At 63.2% G+C, this 21,036-nt stretch overlaps 1 protein-coding gene across 1 annotated transcript in view; it reads right to left on the reverse strand.

Annotated features, from left to right (window-relative positions):
• Positions 1–221: 221 nt before the first annotated feature.
• LOC119091672 (protein dachsous) overlaps positions 222–21,036 on the reverse strand; it is a gene marked incomplete at its 5' end in the record, with an annotated part of 31,863 nt that continues 11,048 nt past the window's right edge. The window contains 23 exon segments of the mRNA XM_037214484.1: positions 222–2,632; positions 3,059–3,260; positions 3,484–3,624; positions 4,041–4,315; positions 4,538–4,699; positions 4,973–5,419; positions 5,593–5,710; positions 6,133–6,332; positions 6,661–6,819; positions 7,508–7,616; positions 8,110–8,358; positions 8,573–8,733; positions 9,200–9,408; positions 9,688–9,803; positions 10,133–10,361; positions 10,994–11,233; positions 11,628–12,010; positions 14,107–14,345; positions 14,913–15,044; positions 15,379–15,549; positions 16,104–16,186; positions 18,337–18,502; positions 19,831–19,943. Coding sequence (XP_037070379.1) covers positions 554–2,632; positions 3,059–3,260; positions 3,484–3,624; positions 4,041–4,315; positions 4,538–4,699; positions 4,973–5,419; positions 5,593–5,710; positions 6,133–6,332; positions 6,661–6,819; positions 7,508–7,616; positions 8,110–8,358; positions 8,573–8,733; positions 9,200–9,408; positions 9,688–9,803; positions 10,133–10,361; positions 10,994–11,233; positions 11,628–12,010; positions 14,107–14,345; positions 14,913–15,044; positions 15,379–15,549; positions 16,104–16,186; positions 18,337–18,502; positions 19,831–19,943 — 6,383 coding nt within the window.

Below are 21,036 nucleotides of genomic sequence, written 5' to 3' on the forward strand. Positions count from 1 at the left end.
TGGCCAATGCGCAGTTTGAGTTCGCACTTTGCCTGCAAGTCACGTTTTTGCCCATCGGTAGGTCTGATGCAAGGAATAACGGAAAATGTCGCCATTGCCGCGCGCTTGTTAAGATTTGGGTTCGAGGTTCATTTTTCAGAGAAGACAACAAGACACGATGAGGACAGCGAGCACTCTGCGACCGGCTGCGGCGCGCCTGGCACAGTGCCCAAACAAACAGCTCGCTGGTGACATCGTGTATTTGACACTTCAACGCAACAGTTCTCGCGAAATGTACACTCACATACACAAAATGCTAGCATGCTCTCTACACGACACCGAGTTTTGATTTCGCAAACTCAAATGATAGTGACATTCAACAAAAACAAGTGTGTTGACAGCGGGGCTCGTTCCATTTGGCATAGGAGGCACGGGGCCGTCGCCCCGCCCCACTCCTCTGTTCAATAACACTATATCACATTATGAAGGCGCGGCGACACATAATGGCATGCATAAGGGAATACTGTTGTGGAGCGTGGCACAGGGCGCCTGAGGGGTATGGCGGACACCAGGGCTATATCCGCATCTCACTCTCGGAGCTGGACGAGGCGCCGGCCAGCAGGTGGGAGCGGTGGTGCGCCGCCGCCGCCGCCGACGCCAGGCCGCGCGGCACGTGCGGCGACATGGACGGCGAGCGCGTGGCCAGCGGCGAGAGCGCCGGCGAGAACGACGGCGACATGGCCTGCGCCGCGAACGCCTCCTGCGAGATGGGCGAGCGCGGCAGCGACGGCATCGACACGAGGCCGAGACTAGAACGGGGCGGCAGCGGCGCCGCCACCGAGCGCGGCGCCACGTTCGTCAGCAGCGGCGGCGGCCGCTTGGCCGCGCTCACCGCGTACGGGCTGGGCGCGCTGTCGTCCTTGAGCCGCGCGATCTCGGAGAACACATGCGCCAGCGGCTGGTACTGCGGCCCCCAGTTGAGCAGGTAGTCCCAGTTATAGCTGCCGGTCAGCTCCTCCTCGCTGTGCACGATCGAGCTGAGCGAGCCCGTCATCGACGGCTGCGTCTCATCCAGGCCGAAGGCGCGCGTGCCGTCCATGATAGCCTCGTCCTCCTCGGCGCCCACCGCCGTCAGCTTGGTCGAGATCAGGTTGCCCAGGTCGACGGCGCCGTCCTCCGCGCCGCCCTCGTCGTCGAACAGGTGGATGCTGTCGGCGCGCAGGCTCTGCGAGCCCTTGTGCGAGTCGGCGCGCGTCGTGTCGATCCCCAGCCGCGCCAGGTACTCCTGCGTGTTCTGCGCGCTCGCCTCCGACACGCTGTCGCTGTCGTGCAGCCGCGAGTCGGGCACGGCCAGCTGGCGCAGCTTCTGCTGCATCAGCGGGCCCTCGTTGATCATGCGGATCTCCTCGTCCTCGTCGCCGTCCTCGGCCGAGCCGCGCCCGCTCGAGGCGGAGCGGTGCGACTGCTCCGACAGCTCGGACGTCGTGTTGCGCCCGGTCGGCCGGTCGGCCGTGTCGTACGGGTGGATCTCGCTGTAGCGCGGCGGGTAGTTGAGGTCGGCCGCCGGCCCTGTGCGGATGTCCGTATCGAACGACGAGTCGAAGTGGTCGGCCATCGTCGGCTTGCTCATGCGCCGGTTGCGCATGTGCAGGAACACGAACGCGGCGCCGAATGCCATCACGATGAGCAGGATGGCCACCAGGAGGCCAACACCCCAGTCCGCCAAGCCACCGCCGCCAGCCGGCGCCGCTAGCCCGGTGCCGTTCAGCGAAGGGTCCAGCACCACCTCGACACTGGTCAGCGCACTCAAGCTGCCCGGGCGGCCGCTAGATGCCACCACCTCCAGACGCTCGCTGGCCAGGTCCCGCCGCGTCCGCCGCCGCCGCTGGCCCAGACTCCGGCGCACCACAATCTCACCGCTCGTCTTGTTCACGCGGAAGAACTCGTGCGGTGTGCGCAGGTGGAAGAGCACGACGCCATCGGCGCCGCGGTCGCGGTCAGTGGCCGCCACGCGGCCCACCACGTAGCCCGGCGGGCCGTCGGCCGGCGCGCGGAACCGGTATGTCGACTCGACGAACACGGGCGCAAACTCGTCGACGCCGCGGATGTTGACGCGCACCTGCGCCGTGGCCGTCTTCCCGCCGAGGTCCGTGGCGCTGATGACGAAGGCGAACACCTCCTTTGCCTCGTAATCGAACACGGCGGCCGTGGTGACTTCGCCTGAGCCCGGGTCGACGCGGAACCAGCCGCCGCCGTCCGTCAGCGTGTAGTTGAGCCGGCCGTAGCGGCCGCGGTCGGCGTCGTTGGCGTGCGCTGTGAACACGGGCCGGCCGGCCGGCTCGTTCTCCGTCGCGAACTCGTAGTACACGGGCTGCGGGAAGCTGGGCGCGTTGTCGTTCTCGTCCAGCACGCGCACGCGCACGGTGGCGAGCGCCGAGAGCGGCCGCTCGGGGTCGCGGTCGGTGGCGCGCACTATGAACCGGTATTCGGCCAGCCGGTCGAAGTCGAGCCCCTTGCGCAGCCGGACCAGGCCCGTGTCGCGGTCCAGCTGGAACACCTCGTGGTCGTTGCCGGACGTGATGTCGTACACGATGGCCGAGTTCTGGCCGGCGTCGCGGTCCGTGGCGTGCACACGCAGCACTGACGAGCCCACCTGCGGCCGGAGGCGCGTGGCGTCAGAGGCGAGCAATGGCGCAGAGTTCAAAACGGGGTGAGGGGCTGCCACGAATAAGCAGTGCGCTGTAAATGCTTGGGTTGTACCGTGAGAAAATTATTTCATTCTGCAGCTGCCACCGCTTGCTCTTGATTGCAGGTGAAAGAAAACCGCAACGCGGTGAAACCGATCCTCTCGCACAAGACGTAAGGGTGGATTCGGGCGGTGGTGGACTGCGGCCGCCACTCAATCCACATCAAAGCTGCCCGGCGCCCGCCTTACACGGGTCCGTCAGCCACTTCTCTTCGAAACTGGCCTGGCAACGAAAACACCTGGCCGCGAGCGCCGCCGGAATCCCCTCTCCCCCCCCCCCTTCCCCGAAGAGACCTGCCTCCGATCCTTGCCCTTCCCCGCCGCCGTGCTCACCTGAAGCAGCTCGCTGACGCTAGCCTCGTATTGCGACTGGTTGAACTTGGGCTCGTGGTCATTGACGTCGGTGATATCGATGACCAGCTGGGCGGTGCTGTTCCTGGCGGGCGTGCCGCGGTCGCTGGCCACGGCCTCCAGCACGTACTGGGCGCGCCGTTCGCGGTCCACCGGCCGCAGCAGGATCACCTCGCCCGTGTTGCTGCCGGGCGGAGCAGGCGGCGTCAGCGCGCGGATCGGCCGCCGCCGTGAGCGGCGGCCATGCTACCATGCACGTGCGGGCTGAGTTACCATGTACATGCACGCTGAGTGACGAAAAGTTAGCTACAGTTATTGAGTTGTGGCTGACGTTTGCAGCCATTTATCTGTTTGCTAAAACTAGGCCTATGGAGAGCCATAAATTTTTATCAGAGACGGCGGCTCACCTGGCTATTTGGAAGACGCCGTCCTCGTTGCCGCGGGCGAACGAGAAGTCGATGTTTCGGTTGTGGCGCGACTCGTCCACGTCGTCAGCCGACACTCTCAGCACGACCTCGCCCGGCACGGCGTCCTCGCCGATGCTGGCCCTGGGTCAGACGGGCCGTCAGGTCAGACACGCTCGGACCACATCACCGGGGGGGGGGGGGGGGGAGAGAGAAAGGGCTCAGGACACGATCTGTCCCCAGACACTCAGGGCTCGGAGCGTGGTGAATCAGGCTCTTATCGTTGCGAACCACTCGATCTTAAACCTGAGACCTACACAGGAGCCCCGTGGCACATTTACAGCGATGGGTGTACGCGAGATAGAAACATCTACGCGAGGTCCTCTTTAATCGTAACAGACCTAATCACTGTAGCCACCACCAGCTGCCCTACCCCTGACCAGCTATAACCAGACTCCGCCGGTCCAAACCGGTCCAGCCCAGCCCATCCCCGACGGCAGACAAAGTCCAGCCGGCGGCCGTGGCCCGGGCGGCGCACGCGCACGTGACCGCCCACTCACTTGTAGACGGAGCGGCTGAACTCGGGCGCGTGGTTGTTGATGTCCTCGAGCCGCAGGCGGACGGCGGCGGCGGCGCCGAGCGAAGGTCGGCCGCCGTCGCGGGCCGCCACCACCAGCTGCCGCACCGGCTCCCCGGCGTCGAACCGCACCGTCGCGTTCGTGTACAGCACGCCCGTGTCCGGCGCCACGTAAAAGTCGTCGGTGGGCGTGATCAGGGCGTACGTGATGCGGGCGTTCTCGCCCAGGTCGGCGTCCGTTGCCGTCACGCGCAGCACCTGGGCACGGAAGACGGGTGAGGCGAGGCGGTGGCGGCGGCGGCGACACACCCGGATCACCCTGAATACCCTGATATCTTGTATGCGCCCCGATTCTGCCGCTCAGCAAGCGACAGGGATCTGCGGCAGACATGGTCGTACCGTGGTGACGTCACAACGCCTCGCACACGACACCACAGAGATAAGGAGCGGTCTCCGCCGCCGCGGTGAAGCTCCACGCACCTCCATGCCGGCGCCGGTGAGCTCCAGCAGACTACCGCTGTATGAGCTCTGGGTGAACACGGGCCGCTGGTCGTTCTCGTCCATGACGTTGATGCGCACGCTCGTCTCGGCCTGATGCGCCGTGTCCGAGGCGACCACCGTCAGCACGTAATGCTGCTTGGTCTGCGGACCCGGGCGAACGCGGTCAGGAGTGCTCACGCGCCACGCAGCTCACTCGTCATTGTCATCACAGCGTCATCACAGCATCTGTCATCATCATGGTCACATAGTTCACAGACTCGGCCCGGCCAGACAGCCGCAGTAAGGCGACAGGAGTGCGAATAACGCCTACGGAGCTCCTTGGCCCGGCTCGACTGATCGTTGCGCCCGCTACGACCCCTGATCCGGCCCCTCACCGCAGCAGACACCCGCCTCTCTCCCTACCGGCCTGCTCACCTCGCGGTCAAGCGGCTTCACAAGCGTGATCTGGCCGGTGAAGCGGTCGATGGCGAAGGCGTCCTGACGCGCCGCCCCGCCGGCGAAGCTGTACGTCAGCGCCGGGTGCGTGTCCACGTCGTTGGCTGTGACGGCCGTCACCACAGCGCCCACCTGCGCGCCCTCGCTCACGTTCGTGACCGAGTGGGGTGGGAACGTCGGCCGGTTGTCGTTGATGTCGACCACCTTGATGCGCAGCGAGCACGAGCCGACCAGCGTTCGCTCGCCCTGGTCCGTGGCGACGATCGTCAACTCGTAGGCGTCGCGGATCTCTCGGTCCAGCACGATGTTGGTCTTGACGATGCCCGAGAAGGGCGCCTCGATGACGAACGCGTTGTCAAGGTTGCCCTCCACAATGCTGTAGACAACGTTGGCGTTGGCGCCCGTGTCGGCGTCCGTGGCAGACACCTGGAACCGCGTCGCGATGACGTCAGAGCACGGCATAAGTCTCCGAGAACTCTGCCAACGCCGCGCAATTTCCAACTTTGAAGCCCGGACGCCTGGCGTCCCTGTGCCGGCAGAGCAGCCAGCGACGGCCGCCAGTGGCGACAGGACGCGTCTGGCCGCGCGCGCCAGCTCACCTGGACGACGAAGGTGCCCTTGCTGTTGCCCTCCCAGACGGCGCTGATGTACTCGTCCTGCGTGAAGCGCGGCTTGTTGTCGTTCTGGTCCACCAGCTCCACGAACACGACCGCGTACCTGCCGACCATGAGAACGATTGTCAACAAAAGGAACGCGGGCTGACTGTTGGTAATGCGCGGCACGGCGACCCAGCGGCGGCCGTCGTGGTAAATTGGTGTTGGCATGCAGCGGGCTACCATCAGAAATCGGCGTTTCGGTCAATTGTTGCCATCAGGCAGGCATTCGCTAGCTCGGTTGCAACACTGCACCAAATACAGACAGTCGCTGAAAGCGGCTGAACGATGCCAGAACAACAGCAAAGCTCAGCCCTGCAGAAGCCCTGCGCTCAGCCAGCTCTCCTATTGACACAGCCTTGGCGGAGCCGTCTCGGAGACACGGCCGAGAAGGCTTCCATCCGCGTTACCGAAATATCATTCGGCGAGACCAGCGAGCGGAGCTGCACCACCCGCGTGGGAGCCCGGCCAACGCGCGCGGCTCACCCGTAGAGTGGAGTGGTGCCCTCGGCCTGCGCCACGACCACCAGCCGCAGCTGCCGCGCCGCCTCGAAGTCCAGCCGCTGCGGGTCGCGCACGCGGATCAGCCCGTTGTTGGCGTTGATCTCGAACGTGTTGTCCTCGTTGCCGGAGCCGAAGCTGTAGGTGATGCGCTGGCGGCGGCCGTCACTGCGCACCGCCGTTACCTGCGTCGGACGAAGGCCGGTTACATTTGGTCTCGGGGGTGGGGAGGGGCAAAAAAGCATTTCCGTGTTGCCACTGCCAAAGACTTACATGATAACGCGAGACTGCTATCACGTTTTGAAACACGATATGGAGCTCTTCACTGATGCTGTGCCAGCTGACACCATTTGACTCGGTCCTGGAGTTAGCCTGGGAGACGCCACTTGACTAGTCTCGGTAACTCACCTAGTTAACGCTTGACCCGTAAGCGGAGCGCACTTTGATGACGTCATCTGATCCATATGCAAAGCGCACTTTGATGACGTCACCTGACCCGTCTGTGGAGCTCACCTGGATGACGTCACTGCCGGTCGGCTCGTTCTCGGGGACGCCGACGCGGTACGTGTTGTTCTGGAAGCGCAGGGTGGTCTGGTCCCGCTTCTCGCCCACGTAGATCTCCACGAGGCCGGCGGCCGACTGCGCCGGTGTGCCGCGGTCTGTGGCCACCACCTGGGACCGAGCCGACTCGTCACACAACGCGCTCATCCGCGGTACACGCTGGGCGCCGGTGTGCCGCGGTCTGTGGCCACCACCTGGGACCGAGCCGACTCGTCACACAACGCGCTCATCCGCGGTACACGCTGGGCGCCGGTGTGCCGCGGTCTGTGGCCACCACCTGGGACCGAGCCGACTCGTCACACAACGCGCTCATCCGCGCTACACGCTGGGCGCCGGTGTGCCGCGGTCTGCTGGCCACCACCTGGGACCGAGCCGACTCGTCACACAACGCGCTCATCCGCGGTACACGCTGGGCGCCGGTGTGCCGCGGTCTGTGGCCACCACCTGGGACCGAGCCGACTCGTCACACAACGCGCTCATCCGCGCTACACGCTGGGCGCCGGTGTGCCGCGGTCTGTGGCCACCACCTGGGACCGAGCCGACCCGTCACACAACGCGCTCATCCGCGCTACACGCTGGGCGCCGCCATATTACGCGGAAGCATTTGGAGATCAGAAGGGAGCAGGCGAATGAGACGGCACGTGCGTTTCACCTTTATCGGAAAAAGAGCTTGAATTTCACACATAGCTTATTATAAGTTACATCAGCATTTGCAATAAGGTCCACTTTCCCGCCCTTGTTCCGTAGCGCCATCTGTGAGGAACATGCAACTAACGGGCCGTGTCAGCCGCGCGCGTACCTCCAGGTGGAAGAGCCGTCCCGACTCGGCGCCCAGCGAGCCGGCTGCCTTCACCACGCCCGTGATGGGGTCGATCCGGAACGGGCTGTCGGCCGGCTGGTTGGCGAAGCTGCGAGGAGCGCACGACAAGGTTACAGAGGACTAGTCCACGGGCGATCGTTGGCGTCGCACCAAGACGGTGCGGGAGCGGCCGGACTGATCGGCGGCAGTCACGTCGCGTTGTGTCGGCTCCGAGTGTGACAAGCGTTTGCGGTGGTTGACGCCGGTGTACGTGCAGGCGTTACGGAGCGCATCGCTACGTGCATCGGCACAATGTAAATCAATGCCTGTGGCAGCGAATTGAACAAGCTGATGCAATAAATGCAGTGAGCAGCGACAACTGCCCGTTAGAATTCTGATCAGAACTCAGTAATTTGGCTGGCAAGAAGCTCAAACTCCGACGTTTCTGCATCAGCCCGAACGCTACAAAATCAGCTTCACACCACCTAGCAGACCCACCTCCACCTCCAACTTAAGCCAACACACCGAGCTCAGCCCGCTTGTCACCCTCTCCCCTCTCTCCCCGGCAGCGCCGCCCGTCCCCGCGATCCTAGTGCGCTGACCTGTAGGTGACCTGTCCATTCGCGCCCAGGTCCTCGTCCTCGGCCGTGACGGTGAGCAGGGCGGCGCCGGCGGGTGTGTGCGCCGGCACGTGCGCCGTGAACGGATAGCGTGTCAGCACGGGCGCGTGATCGTTGGCGTCGTCGATGGTGACGGTGACGACGGCGCGCGTGGAGCGGGCGTCGTACCGGCCGCCGTCCGTCGCCTGCACCTCGAACGTGTACGTCGCCTTGCTCTCCCGGTTGAAGGTTCTGAGAAGTAGTGAGAGGGTCAGTGGAAGCGGTCGTTGGAGGCGTGGCGGTCGGCTCAGTGGGCACTCAGAGGGCGCGTGGTGGACTGGGATCGACACAGCTCTAAATGTATAAGAAGTAACGTTATCTGACGGCGTGGGATGTGCCGCGCATGCTAACTGGGAAAAGTAAGCCAAGCCATGGGAGCGGAAACCGAGAAATCGTTCACGCGTACCCGGCGGTGGTGATCTTGCCGCTGTCGTTGTCGATGCGGAAGCGCCACTGGGTCTCGTTGTTGAGGCTGTAGGTGATGCGGCCGTTGACGCCGTGGTCGTCGTCCACGGCGCGCACGGTCAGCACGTCCGTGCCCAGGGGCGCGTCCTCCGCCACGTGCGCCTGCAGGAACGGAGCGGAAGGTGGCTGGTAAGACGGCGCCGCGGAGAGCCACCCCAACCCGAGACGAGCGGTGTGCGGCGAAAAGGTGAGGGCGTGCCAACGGTACGGCACGCAGCAATCACGCGGGGCGTACGCCAAAGTGCGGGAAGACGTGTAAAGTCTATCGAAATAGATGCCTTTACATGACATGGTAAGTGCTCTGGGAGGTTTTAAGACGCGGTGACTTCCTGGGAAAATTAGGATTCGTTTACACATAGATGAAGTATTAATGAATGCAGGTGGAATTGTATCATTACGTTCAAAATTGTTGGCACATGTGCCAAAAAGGGTGTAAACATATCGAAGATATATTAAGTGATGCAGGCGTGGAACGTCCATTTCAACCCGCGGCCTTGCAAATTGCGTCGCTACATTGACGCACCGCATCACCCCCAAATGGGAATAGGGGTTTAGGGGCGACACGCACCTCGTACTGACGCTGCTGGAACTTGGGATCGTTGTCGTTCTGGTCCTGGACGCGCACGTGCAGGGCGCAGGTGGCGCGGCGCGCGGGCGAGCCGCGATCTTGTGCCGTCACCTCCAGCTGGTAGGCGTCGCGCGCCTCGCGGTCCAGAGGCCGCACCGACAGCGCGCCCGTGTGCACGTCGATGGAGAACTTGTTACCGACGTTGCCGTCTGTGGGCGAGGAGCGCCGGTTACCACAACAAGTCGGTGCCGTGTGGACGGCAGGCAAGGGTCACGTCCAGGCATCCGCGATGCGCGACCGTCGGTCGGCAGCGCTGACGCGCGGGTTTGTTCACCGGATCAGAACACGCGCTACTTTCACTGTCGTCTGGTATTCGGTACACTTTGGCCGTATCTTCAGGCCGGCAATGTTAAGTTACCCCACGTCAGTCATGCCGCGGGGGTGCTGCGCTGTGTGACGCGGCGGGTGGAGGGTCGCCAGGCGCTGACCTGTGATGCTGTAGGTGATCTCGCCGTTGATGCCGGTGTCGGCATCGGAGGCCACCACGGCGTGCACCACGGCCAGGTCGCTGTTCTCGGGGATTCGGAGCGGGTAGCAGGAGCCGCTGCAGTGCAAAACACCGTCGATGGTTAGCACGACGCAGAAAGAAGTACAGAATGATCAGCTGCTTGTTTTCGCTGATTTTTCATCGATGTTTTAAGTCTATTCATTCAGCATGTTTTTGAGGACGGATTAGCTTCAAAGAAACTTACTCAAGTTTCATGTGTTTTATGACTGGCTTCGATCTTCTCACATCCAAGCAAGGTTACGTGTCAATCGCTTGCTATGTTTAGACAGCAATCATTGTCGCAGAAAAGAACACAACGTGAATATATCTCTACCGCACGTTCACCACGCATGTGCAAAAAAGCGTCACCCAGCGACGAAACCCACTTGAACTCGGGCGAGTGGTCGTTCTCGTCGAGCACCTCCACCAGGACGGTGGTGGCGTCCACCTGAGGCGGCGACGAGCCGTCGCTGGTGTACACGGTCACGTTGTAGTGCGAGACCGTCTCGCGGTCCAGCCGGCCGGCCGTGGTGATCTCCCCCGAGCGCGAGTCAATCTTGAACAGGTTGTCAGCGATACCCTTGGGGATGTAGTAGGTCGGGTTGCCGTTGGTGCCTGCGACGGAGGCGAAATCAGTCAGATTCCGACGGCGTGGTGGAACGCCCCTGTGAGTCCGCGCGGACTCCGCAGCGGGAGGGGCGAGTCCGCAGGTGGGAGGCGCTCGACCCAACGCCCCCACCGACAGCCATTGTCCGAGCGGGCTGCTCGGAACGAAGAGGCGTATCTGTCGCTCGGAGCAGAGCACGCGAGACACGGCCGGCGGACCCGGCGCCCGCCTGTCTAGGCAGGTGCAGGCTGGCCGGCTGCGGCCTTTCCCAGCGGCAGCGGCGGTGGTGGGGTCCGCGGTCCGAGGGAACGACGTCAGTCTGAAGCCGGTCAACAGTGCACCGCGCCCGCGCCGCGTGCCGCTGCTGGCAGCCGCACCGGCTCCGCCACACAGCACTGACTCATGGCCCGACTAACGACGCCTCGTGCAGCCCGAGACTCGGGCTGTGTCCCGCCATAGGTCAGCAATACGCCACATCGTTCCCCTTATCTCCGGGGCTAGCGACTCCCCGCGCCACCCTCAAAGCGGCGGTCATGCGGGGCGTCACAAAACACAACGACGTTCCACCAGCGTGTCCCACCAGCGTGCCCCATCACTCGTCAGCGACACCGGCCGACTGCGCGTGTCGCCAGCCGCTCACCCTCGTCCTGGTCGGCCGCTGAGACGCGGGTGACGAAGGCGCCGATCGGCGAGCGTTCGCTGACGTTGGCGCGGTACATGGTCCGGCTGAAGACGGGCTGGTTGTCGTTGACGTCCTCGACGGCGATCGACACCATGACGGAGGCAGTCAGCGGCGGCTGGCCGTGGTCCGAGGCCGTGATGTTGAGCGCGTACTGCTTGCGCGACTCGCGGTCCAGCGGTCGGCCGATCGAGAGCAGGCCTGCCGGCGGCGGGGGCGGCGGGTCAGTGGCGCGCGGCGAGGACGGCGGCGGGTCAGTGGCGCGCGGCGAGGACGGCGGGGGGTCAGTGGCACGCGGCGAGGCGGCGTGGGCTGACCGGGCGACACTCGGGTGGAGGTGAGAGCTGCGTCACGAGGAAAGTGAGGCGGAAGGGTTGGGCGCGACGTCGCTTGCAGTGCTGACTACTCACCTTGGGTCATTTTAGGCTACGCGACAGAACATGCAAACTGACTCGACGACTCGACTTCACCAAAAGTGCTCTTCGCGTCCGGGCGATAAACACGGATGTGCGGTCCCAGAACTCACGCACACACCAAGCAGTTTGCGGAGGCACCTCACCCCGCCGGGCGCTGCCTCCGGCCAGCCTGCACTCACCAGTCTCCAGGTGCAGACTGAACACCGAGTCCGGGTCGCCGCCGGTGACGCGGTACGTGACGCGGCCGTTGTCGCGCGAGTCCTTGTCGACGGCGATCACGTGCAGCACCGGATAGCCGACGCGCTCGTCCTCGCGCACCGTGATGCGCGTGCCGCCGGCGCGCACGAACGCCGGCGCGTGGTCGTTGACGTCCTCGACGATGATCTGCGAGGTGACCGAGGTGCTGAGGCGCGACGGCTCGTCCTCGCTCTGGTCCGTGGCCGTGACGATGATGGTGTACTCGGCGTGCTGCTCGTAGTCGATGGCGTCCCGCAGCGTCAGCGAGCCCGTGTACTGGTCGATGGCGAACACCGGCTCCGGAGACTGCTGAGTGATGCTGTACCTGTGGACGGCAGAGAAGGCGCGTGGCGTTTAGATTTGGGAACCGGAGCCGAGAGGAAAAAGGAGGAGGCGTCGTAGGCTGACGCAAGACTGGAGGGAAGGTCCGGCGCTGAGGTCAGGAGGCGACTATGAGTCAGGATTATGAGTCAGGAACTAAGGTCAAGGATCAGGCTTTGAGCTCGGGATTTTAGTTCCGTCGTTGGGCATTAAGGTCAAAGATCAGACGCCGTGGTCGGGGTCTGAGGCCTGAGGTCGGGCTGAGGTCAATGGTCAGACTCCGTGGTCACGGGTCAGACGGTAACGTCTGGGGTCAGATGCTAGGGTCAGGTTCACGCGATAGCGCCAGGGGTCAGAAGCTTAGGTCAAGATCAGAAGCTGAGGTCAGGGTCAGAATTTGAATTAGGCTCAGGATGCTGAGATCAGTGGTCAGAAACGGAGGTCAGGAGCTATAGCCACAAGTCTGCTGCTGAGTTAAGAGGTGAAGTATTAAGATCAGGAATAACATACCAGCGTCGGAGGCAAACACTAAGGTCAGCAGCCAAACGTCGACATCGGGGTAACTAAAGAGAAGGGCAAGACGAGACATTGATATCCGTGGTGCCTGGAGGGAGAAAGAATGACGCGTACACCGCATTGTGGACGTCAAAAGCGACAATTTTCGTTGACTGAGAAGCTAACTAAACATCCACCGGTTCTCTCTGCTCGCTGCGCCGCTTCAGATGCGCAAGAATGCAGCAACGGATTGCACAAAGCGTTATTCACGCAGAGCCTTCAGCGTCACTCCGTGAACAGCACCGGGCGGCGCGCGGCTGATGCTGCCGTCGGTCCGGACAGAGAGGCGCAGCCCAGTATCATGCCCGGCTGACTGTCCGTGCTGGCCGTGAGTAACTCACTAGAGTGGGCCCACTGGCGCTCAACACTGACGCCACTGTGACCGCTATTATTGCGCAATGCGATCTTGGCACGTCTGCCGGCGAAGCTGAATCTCAGCGATCTTTACATGCATGCAAAACGGAAGCGGCCTGGCTTTTTGAAGCCTGTGCGCAAAAATCTGGCCGGGAGTTATCTGTGCTGCACGAACATCGCTGTAAGCACGGCCAAGTACGTGGTAAGACGGCTATGTAACCGCCCCGGTGGGTTGCCAAAGCCGGCATTTGTATGGTCATCGGCCCACGCAAATCAGCTGGCGTCAGAACCGTTGCATGGCAGACACATGTAGCACGACTCCTGGGTAAAGTATTTGGTGTGCTGAAAACTCTTCACTGCTCAGAACGTGTGAAACCAAAAAGACCAGATGAATTCTGGGATCGCGCATGCGCATCTAAAGCAGACGTATATGAAATTGTTTGACGAACATGTTGTCGCGACATGGCAACAAAGTACAACAGCGACGTCCATGAAAATAGCAGGGCGTTGATATGATCTTAAAGCAAATTGACTTGTAATAGGCCTTCCAACGAATTATGCAAAAACCGTCCGTCAGGCTGCAATGTCTAAATAGCTTGGCCTTCACGACGCTCGCATTCCGTGGGGGTTGATCAGGGGGCGACGGTCCTCGACTTCGAATTCGATTGGCCTCGCAAGACGACCAACAGGCGCGGCCGCCGTGGCCAGCCGCGTCCGCGTGTCATACACCAGCGGCCCAGGCGCCGGGAGCCAGCCGGCGCCGCTGCGTCCTGTCAACAAGGCAGCCGGCCTTTGTTCTCTCGTCTTGGGGCGTCTCCGCGGCGTGGAGGCAGCCGATTCAATGCAAAGTCGATGAGATTGTGGTGCAGGTTCCGGGGCCCGTCAGGTCTTCTCCGCACGCGCCGAGGAACCTGCTGTTGTGCATCCACGAGCCGGCGTGCTCACGTGTTCTGGGCGTGTGCGGCGCGTGCTGGGCGTTTTCGCGTGTGTGGCTTCCCGGAGAACGTCTTTGCACACCTGTAAGCGGGCCCCAGACTGGCGACAGCCTTCGGGCGGCATCTGCAGTCGCGGGCCCCCGAGACCGATGGCGTCGGAAGCCGTCGCCGCGGAGTGACGGCATCCGATCGCACACAGCGCGGGCGCCGGCCACCGTCGCCGTGTCGAGCACCGGGTGGGACGAGCGTCTCTTACCTGACCGTGCCGGCCGGGCCGCTGTCCTTGTCGGTGGCCGAGAAGTTCCAGACAGCCGTGCCCGGCGCCGTGTCCTCGCCCACCGAGAACAGGATCGGGTCCTCGCTGAACGTGGGCGCGTTATCGTTTAGGTCCTCCACGGCGATTTTAACGGTGATCTTGCTGTTCTGCGGGTTGGTGGCGCTGGCGTCGACTGCCTCGATCTGCAGCAGGTACTCGGTGGCCATCTCGAAGTCCACCTGGCGGGCAGCAAAGGCCGGTCAGCAGCCGTGGGAACAGACCGACGCATGGCCTCCCAGGCCGCGGTCCGAGCAGCTGGAGCGCAGCTGCCGGCGACGCTCTCCACACCGCCGAACAGTGGCGGCCGGCGCGAAAAAAAACCCTGACCGATGCTGCTGTCAGCCGGCGGCCTGCCGGCCGGGCACGGCAATGGCAACCGCAAACTCTGTGGCCTTTCCAGACGGCCATTTATTTCGGGGGTGCAGCCGGTGTGTGAGAAGTTCGATGCATGATGACAATTGACGAATGAGGCTCATTTAAAAACCGATGGTGTTGCACCTCGTCCGAGCCACATGTAAACTACACCCCGTCTTTTAATGGCAGCTGCGATGCCATCTGCACGTGGACAAATGACTGGTCATTCGCTCCAGCCCTGTGACATGTGCATGCAATAGTCCAGTCCCGCTGGTAGGATGAGGGTCACGACTGCCCCATCCGTCTTTACTTGAGCGGCGCATAACCCGCCAATCCTGAACCCCCCCCCCCTTCCCCCCCGGAACCACAAAACCCCGAAACCGGCCTCTCACCTCTCTGGTGGTGAACAGCGCGCCCGTCGACCGGTTGATGTCGAACGTGTCGTTGAGGTTGCCGCTGAGGATGGTGTAGGAGACGCGGCCGTTCTCGCCGGCGTCGCGGTCGATCGCCACCACGGTGCCCACCTGCAGGCGACGTGCAGCGTCAGTCAGCGTGGGGGGCGCGGCCGAGCGCGCCGTGTCGCCGCCCCGTCCCCGGACGGCGATGACATGCCAGATGCCAGGCTTCCGTGGGCTTAGCCGGGATCAGAATGCCGGCGACATGACGGCGCGGCAGGCACTCGGCGCCGGCGACACGGCGCTGACGTCTGCGGTCAGGTCAGCCGGCGGATTTTTCGCGCCGCGCTCGCCGGCCAATCGCCGGATCGGATGGCGCCGCTGGATGCCAGAGGATCGCGCACCAGCGGCCAGCGGCACCGCGCCGGCCAGCGCTGGTGGGACCAGCTGACGGCGCGCTCACCTGAAACCCGATCGGTGCGTTCTCCTTCATGGAGAAGGCTAGGCTGGACGTGGTGAAGGTGGGCGAGTTGTCGTTGAGGTCGAGCACCTTGATGGTCAGCGGGTGAGTGGCCTGGTTCGGCTTCACGCCGCCGTCCTGAGCCACCACCAGCAGCCGGTACACTGCCTTCTCCTGAGAAGAGGATCCGCAGGTGACGTCACGTGGCCGCGACGAATTTGGAGCTCATCGGATCCTTAAATAACTAAACAAATACATCTCTCCGGCCACCACTCGAGCTAATCCCCAAACACTGGTTACATGGTCCGTGACAAAGATATTGCAAAGCCAGAAACATGACAGGTGTGTGATAACAACGATTAGTGAACAAATACCAGACTGCAATAAGCTTTGGCGGTCACTGACAAGCGGATTTTTGTGGCCGGGCTCATCACTGCGCGGGTGAAGCCATGCGTCAACCGCGGATTTCCGGGCCTAGCAGTTATGCCATAGAAACAGCATGCGGCGGATGTAGAGCAGCTCGACAGCTGGAGTAAGCATGAGACTCAATGCGACTGTCCGTCTGCAGGTGGCGCGCACGCCACCCTCTCATGCACACGCCATCAGCACTCAACACGACGCTCAAGCACCATAGCGGGCCACTCACAACACACACACAGCAGCCACGGCATTCGACACCGCACGAAGACAAACACGCGGGGTTTCGCTGCTGTCGCGGCTGGACGTACCTCATGGTCGAGGACCCGCGTCGTTGATATTGTGCCGCTCTTGGGGTCGATTGTGAAGGCGCCGGCGGCGTCATCCTCGGCTCCTGTAACGCGGCAATCGTATCAGCCGGCGTACGTTTGCACGGTGTATGTATCACGCGTATGTGTCACGTGCGGATCGTGCACGTCCGTCCGTCCAGGTCGCCGTTGGCCGTTGTACGTCTGTAGGTATCACGTGATCCCAGCGGGTCCCCAAGGTACGCGTGACCACCACATGCCACTCGAGGACGCCAGTGATCTCCGCAGGCCTACAGGATGCATTTTAACTTTGCACACCCACGCGACCAATGGAAACCCAGAAAAAAAGCTCGGGACGCAAGAATACTGCAGGTCTCCAGGGCAGGGTGAGAGTTGTGCACGCGCTGAGGTCGAATGTGACCTTGCGCACTATCTAGGTTAAGTACGACTTTCGCATGCGCTCCATTCGCTGTGACCCCGCAAGTCTCCATCTCACATGTGACTCAGTCACGTATGTGACTGGAGACAGATAATTCCCATGGTGCGATCCTAGGATTCTATAAACACGGATCCCTAAGGGATCCTGGATTCACCTCGGGAACCAGCCACATGTCCGCTCCATGTCTGCTCCATGTCTACCCTCTGAGCTCTGCATGTTTCCAGGTGAACCATGACCGCTACACGCCCCCCCCCCCCCCCCCCCCCCCAGGCACGTGTGATCACGATATTGCCACGCTCAGACGTGACCGGTGCGGGCCTCCCACCCCCCAGTCGCCCCGGTAGGGGCTTGCAGGACCCGGATGGCCGCCAGCGCCTCCGCCTGGCGGCGACGCCTTCGACACGTCGGCCTGCCCCCCGACACGCAAAGGGTGAGCGGTCGGTCGCCGGAAAAGGCGTCCCCTGCCGACCTGTGCGGGCTGCGCGCTGGGTTTTCCTGCTAGAGGCGGCGGCGGTGGCGGCGGCGGCGCGCCCTCGCCGCTCCGCCAGCTCCGGATCAGCACCGCTCAGACGGCACCGCAATCAGCCGGCTCGACTTTCGGGTATCTTTGATCGCGCACGTGGCATGCAAATCGCCGAGCGGGGGGCGCTGAATCAGTGGCGCTCGGCGCTGCAGCGCGAGCCCGACCGGCGGCCTTGCACGCGGCGACAGGAAGTCAAACAAGCGGACGCTCCGGCCCATGATGAAGCCGGCCGCGGAGCGGCTCGGTGTGCGCCGGACAAATATCCGGGCCGGTCGGTCGCGCCGCCAGCTGGCGCCTGCCGAGCGCCCTGCGGTCGGCGCCGCGTCGCGGTGCGTAGCAAGCCGTTGCCACCGCCGCCACCGCCGCCGCCGCCTTGGGGCAGAGCGGCGGTCGGTGCCGAGCTGGCTGCAGCGGGCCGGGCGGCCGAGCGACGGCGGCCTTGGCCGGCTGTCAGCGCGTCCGGCCCGTGAAAAGTCGGAGCGGCCGCCGACACGCGGCCGGCCGCCCACCCGACACTAATCTGCTGTCGGCGCTGAATGCGCGCTGCAGCGCCGATAGCCATCGACGGCGGCCGTCACCACAGGCGGCGGCGGGGGCGCCGGCCGCCGGAGACGCCGCCGGCCGCCGGCTGCCGGCGCGGCCTTGGACGCTCGCCTCGTGGCCACGCGCGAGACAAAAGCGACTATTCGAGACGCGCCGTTTACACGCTCCAGGACACCGGAGGAGCGCCGGCCGGTGAACAGCCGAGCCGCCATCGGAATACTTCGAGGGATTGGGCGCTGTGAGCTGCGTCGCGAAGGACTCCCGTGAATTTTTTGTCGTTTCGCTCGCTCGAACAACTCCACGGTGATGACACAGTCCATTGTTTGAGCGTAAAGCAAAGGAAAAGCTGCCATCCCGGCAGCGGCCTCCGCTCCAGAATGCATGCAGTCAGAACGAGTTCTGCGAGGCTGGATTCCGAGAACTCGAACCCGCCTGGCCCACTTGGAGCACTGTCATGATCGCATCAAGGAAAACCGTCGGGCGACCGGTAAAAATGGCCCACTGTCGCACGCACGGTCGGCGGCGCACGTGCTAACGGCTTCCACGGCCCAGGCGTCTCCCGTCCACCTGCGACGGAGATGTTCAGCCCCGCCTTCACCCATCGACGCAGGCAGCAGCTCAGACCTCCTGGAGCTGGCCCGGGGCTGAAACTGGAGCCCCTCAGCGCCCGGCCGAGCTGGGGCTGAACCCCAGCGCGTGACGGCGCGGCCGCTGCCCGGCGCGGCACCCACCTCTGCTGAAGCTGTAGGTGATGGTGGCGTTCTCTCCGTCGTCGGCGTCGGTGGCGTGCACCTGGACCACCTCGAAGCCGGCCTGCTGCTCCTCGCGCACGCTGATGACGCCGTCCAGCGGCTCCAGGAACTGCGGCTCCGAGTCGTTGTCGTCCAGCACGCGAATCTGCCGGGCCGGTGCCGCGTCAGACTCTGCCGCCAGCGTGGCCGGTGCGGTGGCTCTCCGGCTGGTATGGCCATAGAAGTACTCCCCATTCGCTTGTGCTAGTTCTACTCCCATCCTCCTGTGGTCTGCACTTGATGTTAATTGGAGAATAGATGCGTTGTTTGGCGTGACAACTGTGGTCTATCTTTCACTTGAAACGTCCGAAATGTTGTTTCATAGCTGTCAGTGGTTTTATAAATGTCATGCTGCATCGTTTTCCACTCCACCTCTGGAATATGATATTCCCCAGCCCCGGACTCCAAAGCGAAAGGATTGCTTCTCCCAGTAACCCCGCCGCATGTCACGTGATGACGTCATGCCATGTCATGTCATGTGGTCGAACGGGCCTGAGGTGCGCACAGGATAGAAACATCTACCTACACTCGGGGAACGTAGTCGGCAGGACAGGAATGCATCGGAGCGGTCTGATTTGCGGGTGGCTGGCCACGCGCTGGGAGAGCGCACCAGACCTAAGCCAGCGAGGACGTGCTCGCACATTTGGGCCAGGCGCCTCTCGGAGACAGACGGGAAACACGACCCCCGCCGACGGCGCGGCAGCTCAATGGAACGAGGCCGCCGTTCCCGTGGACACCAAGCCGCGGCGACAGCACAAAGCGGCAGCACGCCCTTGGCCGGCCCCGGCACGCGGAAGGCGGCCGCTGCTCGGGTGAACAAACTGCCAGCAGGCCGGCCGCCTGTCTGCCGCTGCCGGCGCCTCCATTCAGCCGGCGCCGCGGCATCCCTGCACCGAACGAGCCGGCCGGCGCGGAGGCCGACGCTAATTAAAATGTTCACTGTTCAATAGCGCTCTGCTCCGGATTGACAGCGTTGATAAGCGGCTTGCATTCGAAACCGGTTTGCGTAACGCAAGCCTTGGCCACATCCGGAGCCGGCTAACAAGTTGTGGCATAACGCGCTGGGACTGTTGCTGCCCGCTCGGCGCTGACGACATTCGTGACTGAGCCTGCACCATTTTCTTTGTCCGGTAGTGTTCGACTTCTAGTGCATGGCCGTTTTGGTAAAAATGGTTGATACTTAATCCAAGAAGAGCTGGTCGCCTGGAATAAGACAACGAAAAGCCCAAACCACAAAGACGATAAGACGGTTAGCTCAATGAGGTCAAAACCATCACGCGATATGTTTGCTTGGGATAAGGTCCAGCAGAGCAACGATTACTACCGTTAAAACAGTTTTTACAAAACGAAGTCCTCACCCAGTTACAACACCTATACACGTCACCTAAAACCAAGAAAAAAACACTTAAAGGGCCTCAGTGCCCTCGGCATTACCTTCACGACGGTGGAGGAGCGTCTTGGCGGCGAGCCCTGGTCAGAAACGTCAGCTGTGAACTCGTAGAACTTGATCAGTTCTCTGTCCAGTTCCACCGCCGTACTGATCACCCCTGAAAACAGCATCGGAAGCATTAGCGAGGACACCAGCTTCCCGCGACGCGGGAGATCTCGCCCTCAACACTATCGAGAACAATGTCATGTTGGGACCCCGCTGAGGCACCTTCAACCGTGCCGGGGCACAAGCTCGCTTCGGACCGCACTCGGGTCACCACGTGCGTCTGCAGCAACGTGTGCACGAGTAGCAACAGCCGCCGCATCGTCCACCGCGTGGATCCGCATCCTCAGCACCTCTAGACTGGCCACTGACGCAGGGCCACGGCGTGTGGACCCCGGCCGGGCCGAGCGAGCCCAGCCCGGGCCCGGCCTGTTTTTGTCGGCCGGCGACGGCCGTCGTCACAGCCGGTCCTGACAGGAGCCGCTCTTGCACGTGGCCAGGGGGTAACGGGTGCCTCTGCACGTGCCCGGCGAGGACTTGGCTGGGTGCTCCACTTCCGGCGGGAAAGGGGGCTAGCCAGCGTCGGCGCCGGCGCTACGCGAGCGGCGGACCCCGGCTTTCTGCACGACCAGTTTTTGGACGGCATTTTTGTGGCGGCCAAAGGCGCTGGACCGTAATGAATTCACATCAGATAAAGCGATGGAGGGCCGTTGACACGATAGCAGCATCACTCGCGCCGGCAAAAAGGTGCCGGCCGGCCGGGCGCGTTCGAGTGCGTCTCGCCGCTCTGGTGACGCCGCCCAGCGCCGAGAAGCGGCACGGCGCAGTCCTGGCTGGGCCTGGAGCTGAGCCTGGAGCTGAGCGGCAGCACCCCAGCTAAGCCCCCGTTCGCCGCGTGCGGAGCTTGGTGAGACCGGCAGTGCCCGCGCTGGGGCCCGCGGCACGCCGGCACGAGCCCGCAGCCAGGATCTGGTGCGGCCCGCAAGGGTCAGTTTTGACTCGGACCAGCTTGGCATGGTCCCGCCAGGGCTTGGTGTAGGGACGCGCGGTCCCTTATGAAGCCCCGTGACGAATGGCCCGACCCCGATCGGGGCTTGAGAAGGGACGGCAGAGGCGGCGCCGGACGTCCACGCGGCTGAGTCACAGCTCTGTGTAAGGCCGTTTGGCGCGGGACCGGGCGGCGCCGCGGCAGCCGGGCTCCGCGGACC

The sequence above is a fragment of the Pollicipes pollicipes genome, unplaced genomic scaffold, assembly GCF_011947565.3.
Source record: "Pollicipes pollicipes isolate AB1234 unplaced genomic scaffold, Ppol_2.1 Scaffold_3447;HRSCAF=4054_pilon_pilon_pilon, whole genome shotgun sequence".
In the NCBI taxonomy this organism is placed as follows: domain Eukaryota; kingdom Metazoa; phylum Arthropoda; class Thecostraca; order Pollicipedomorpha; family Pollicipedidae; genus Pollicipes; species Pollicipes pollicipes.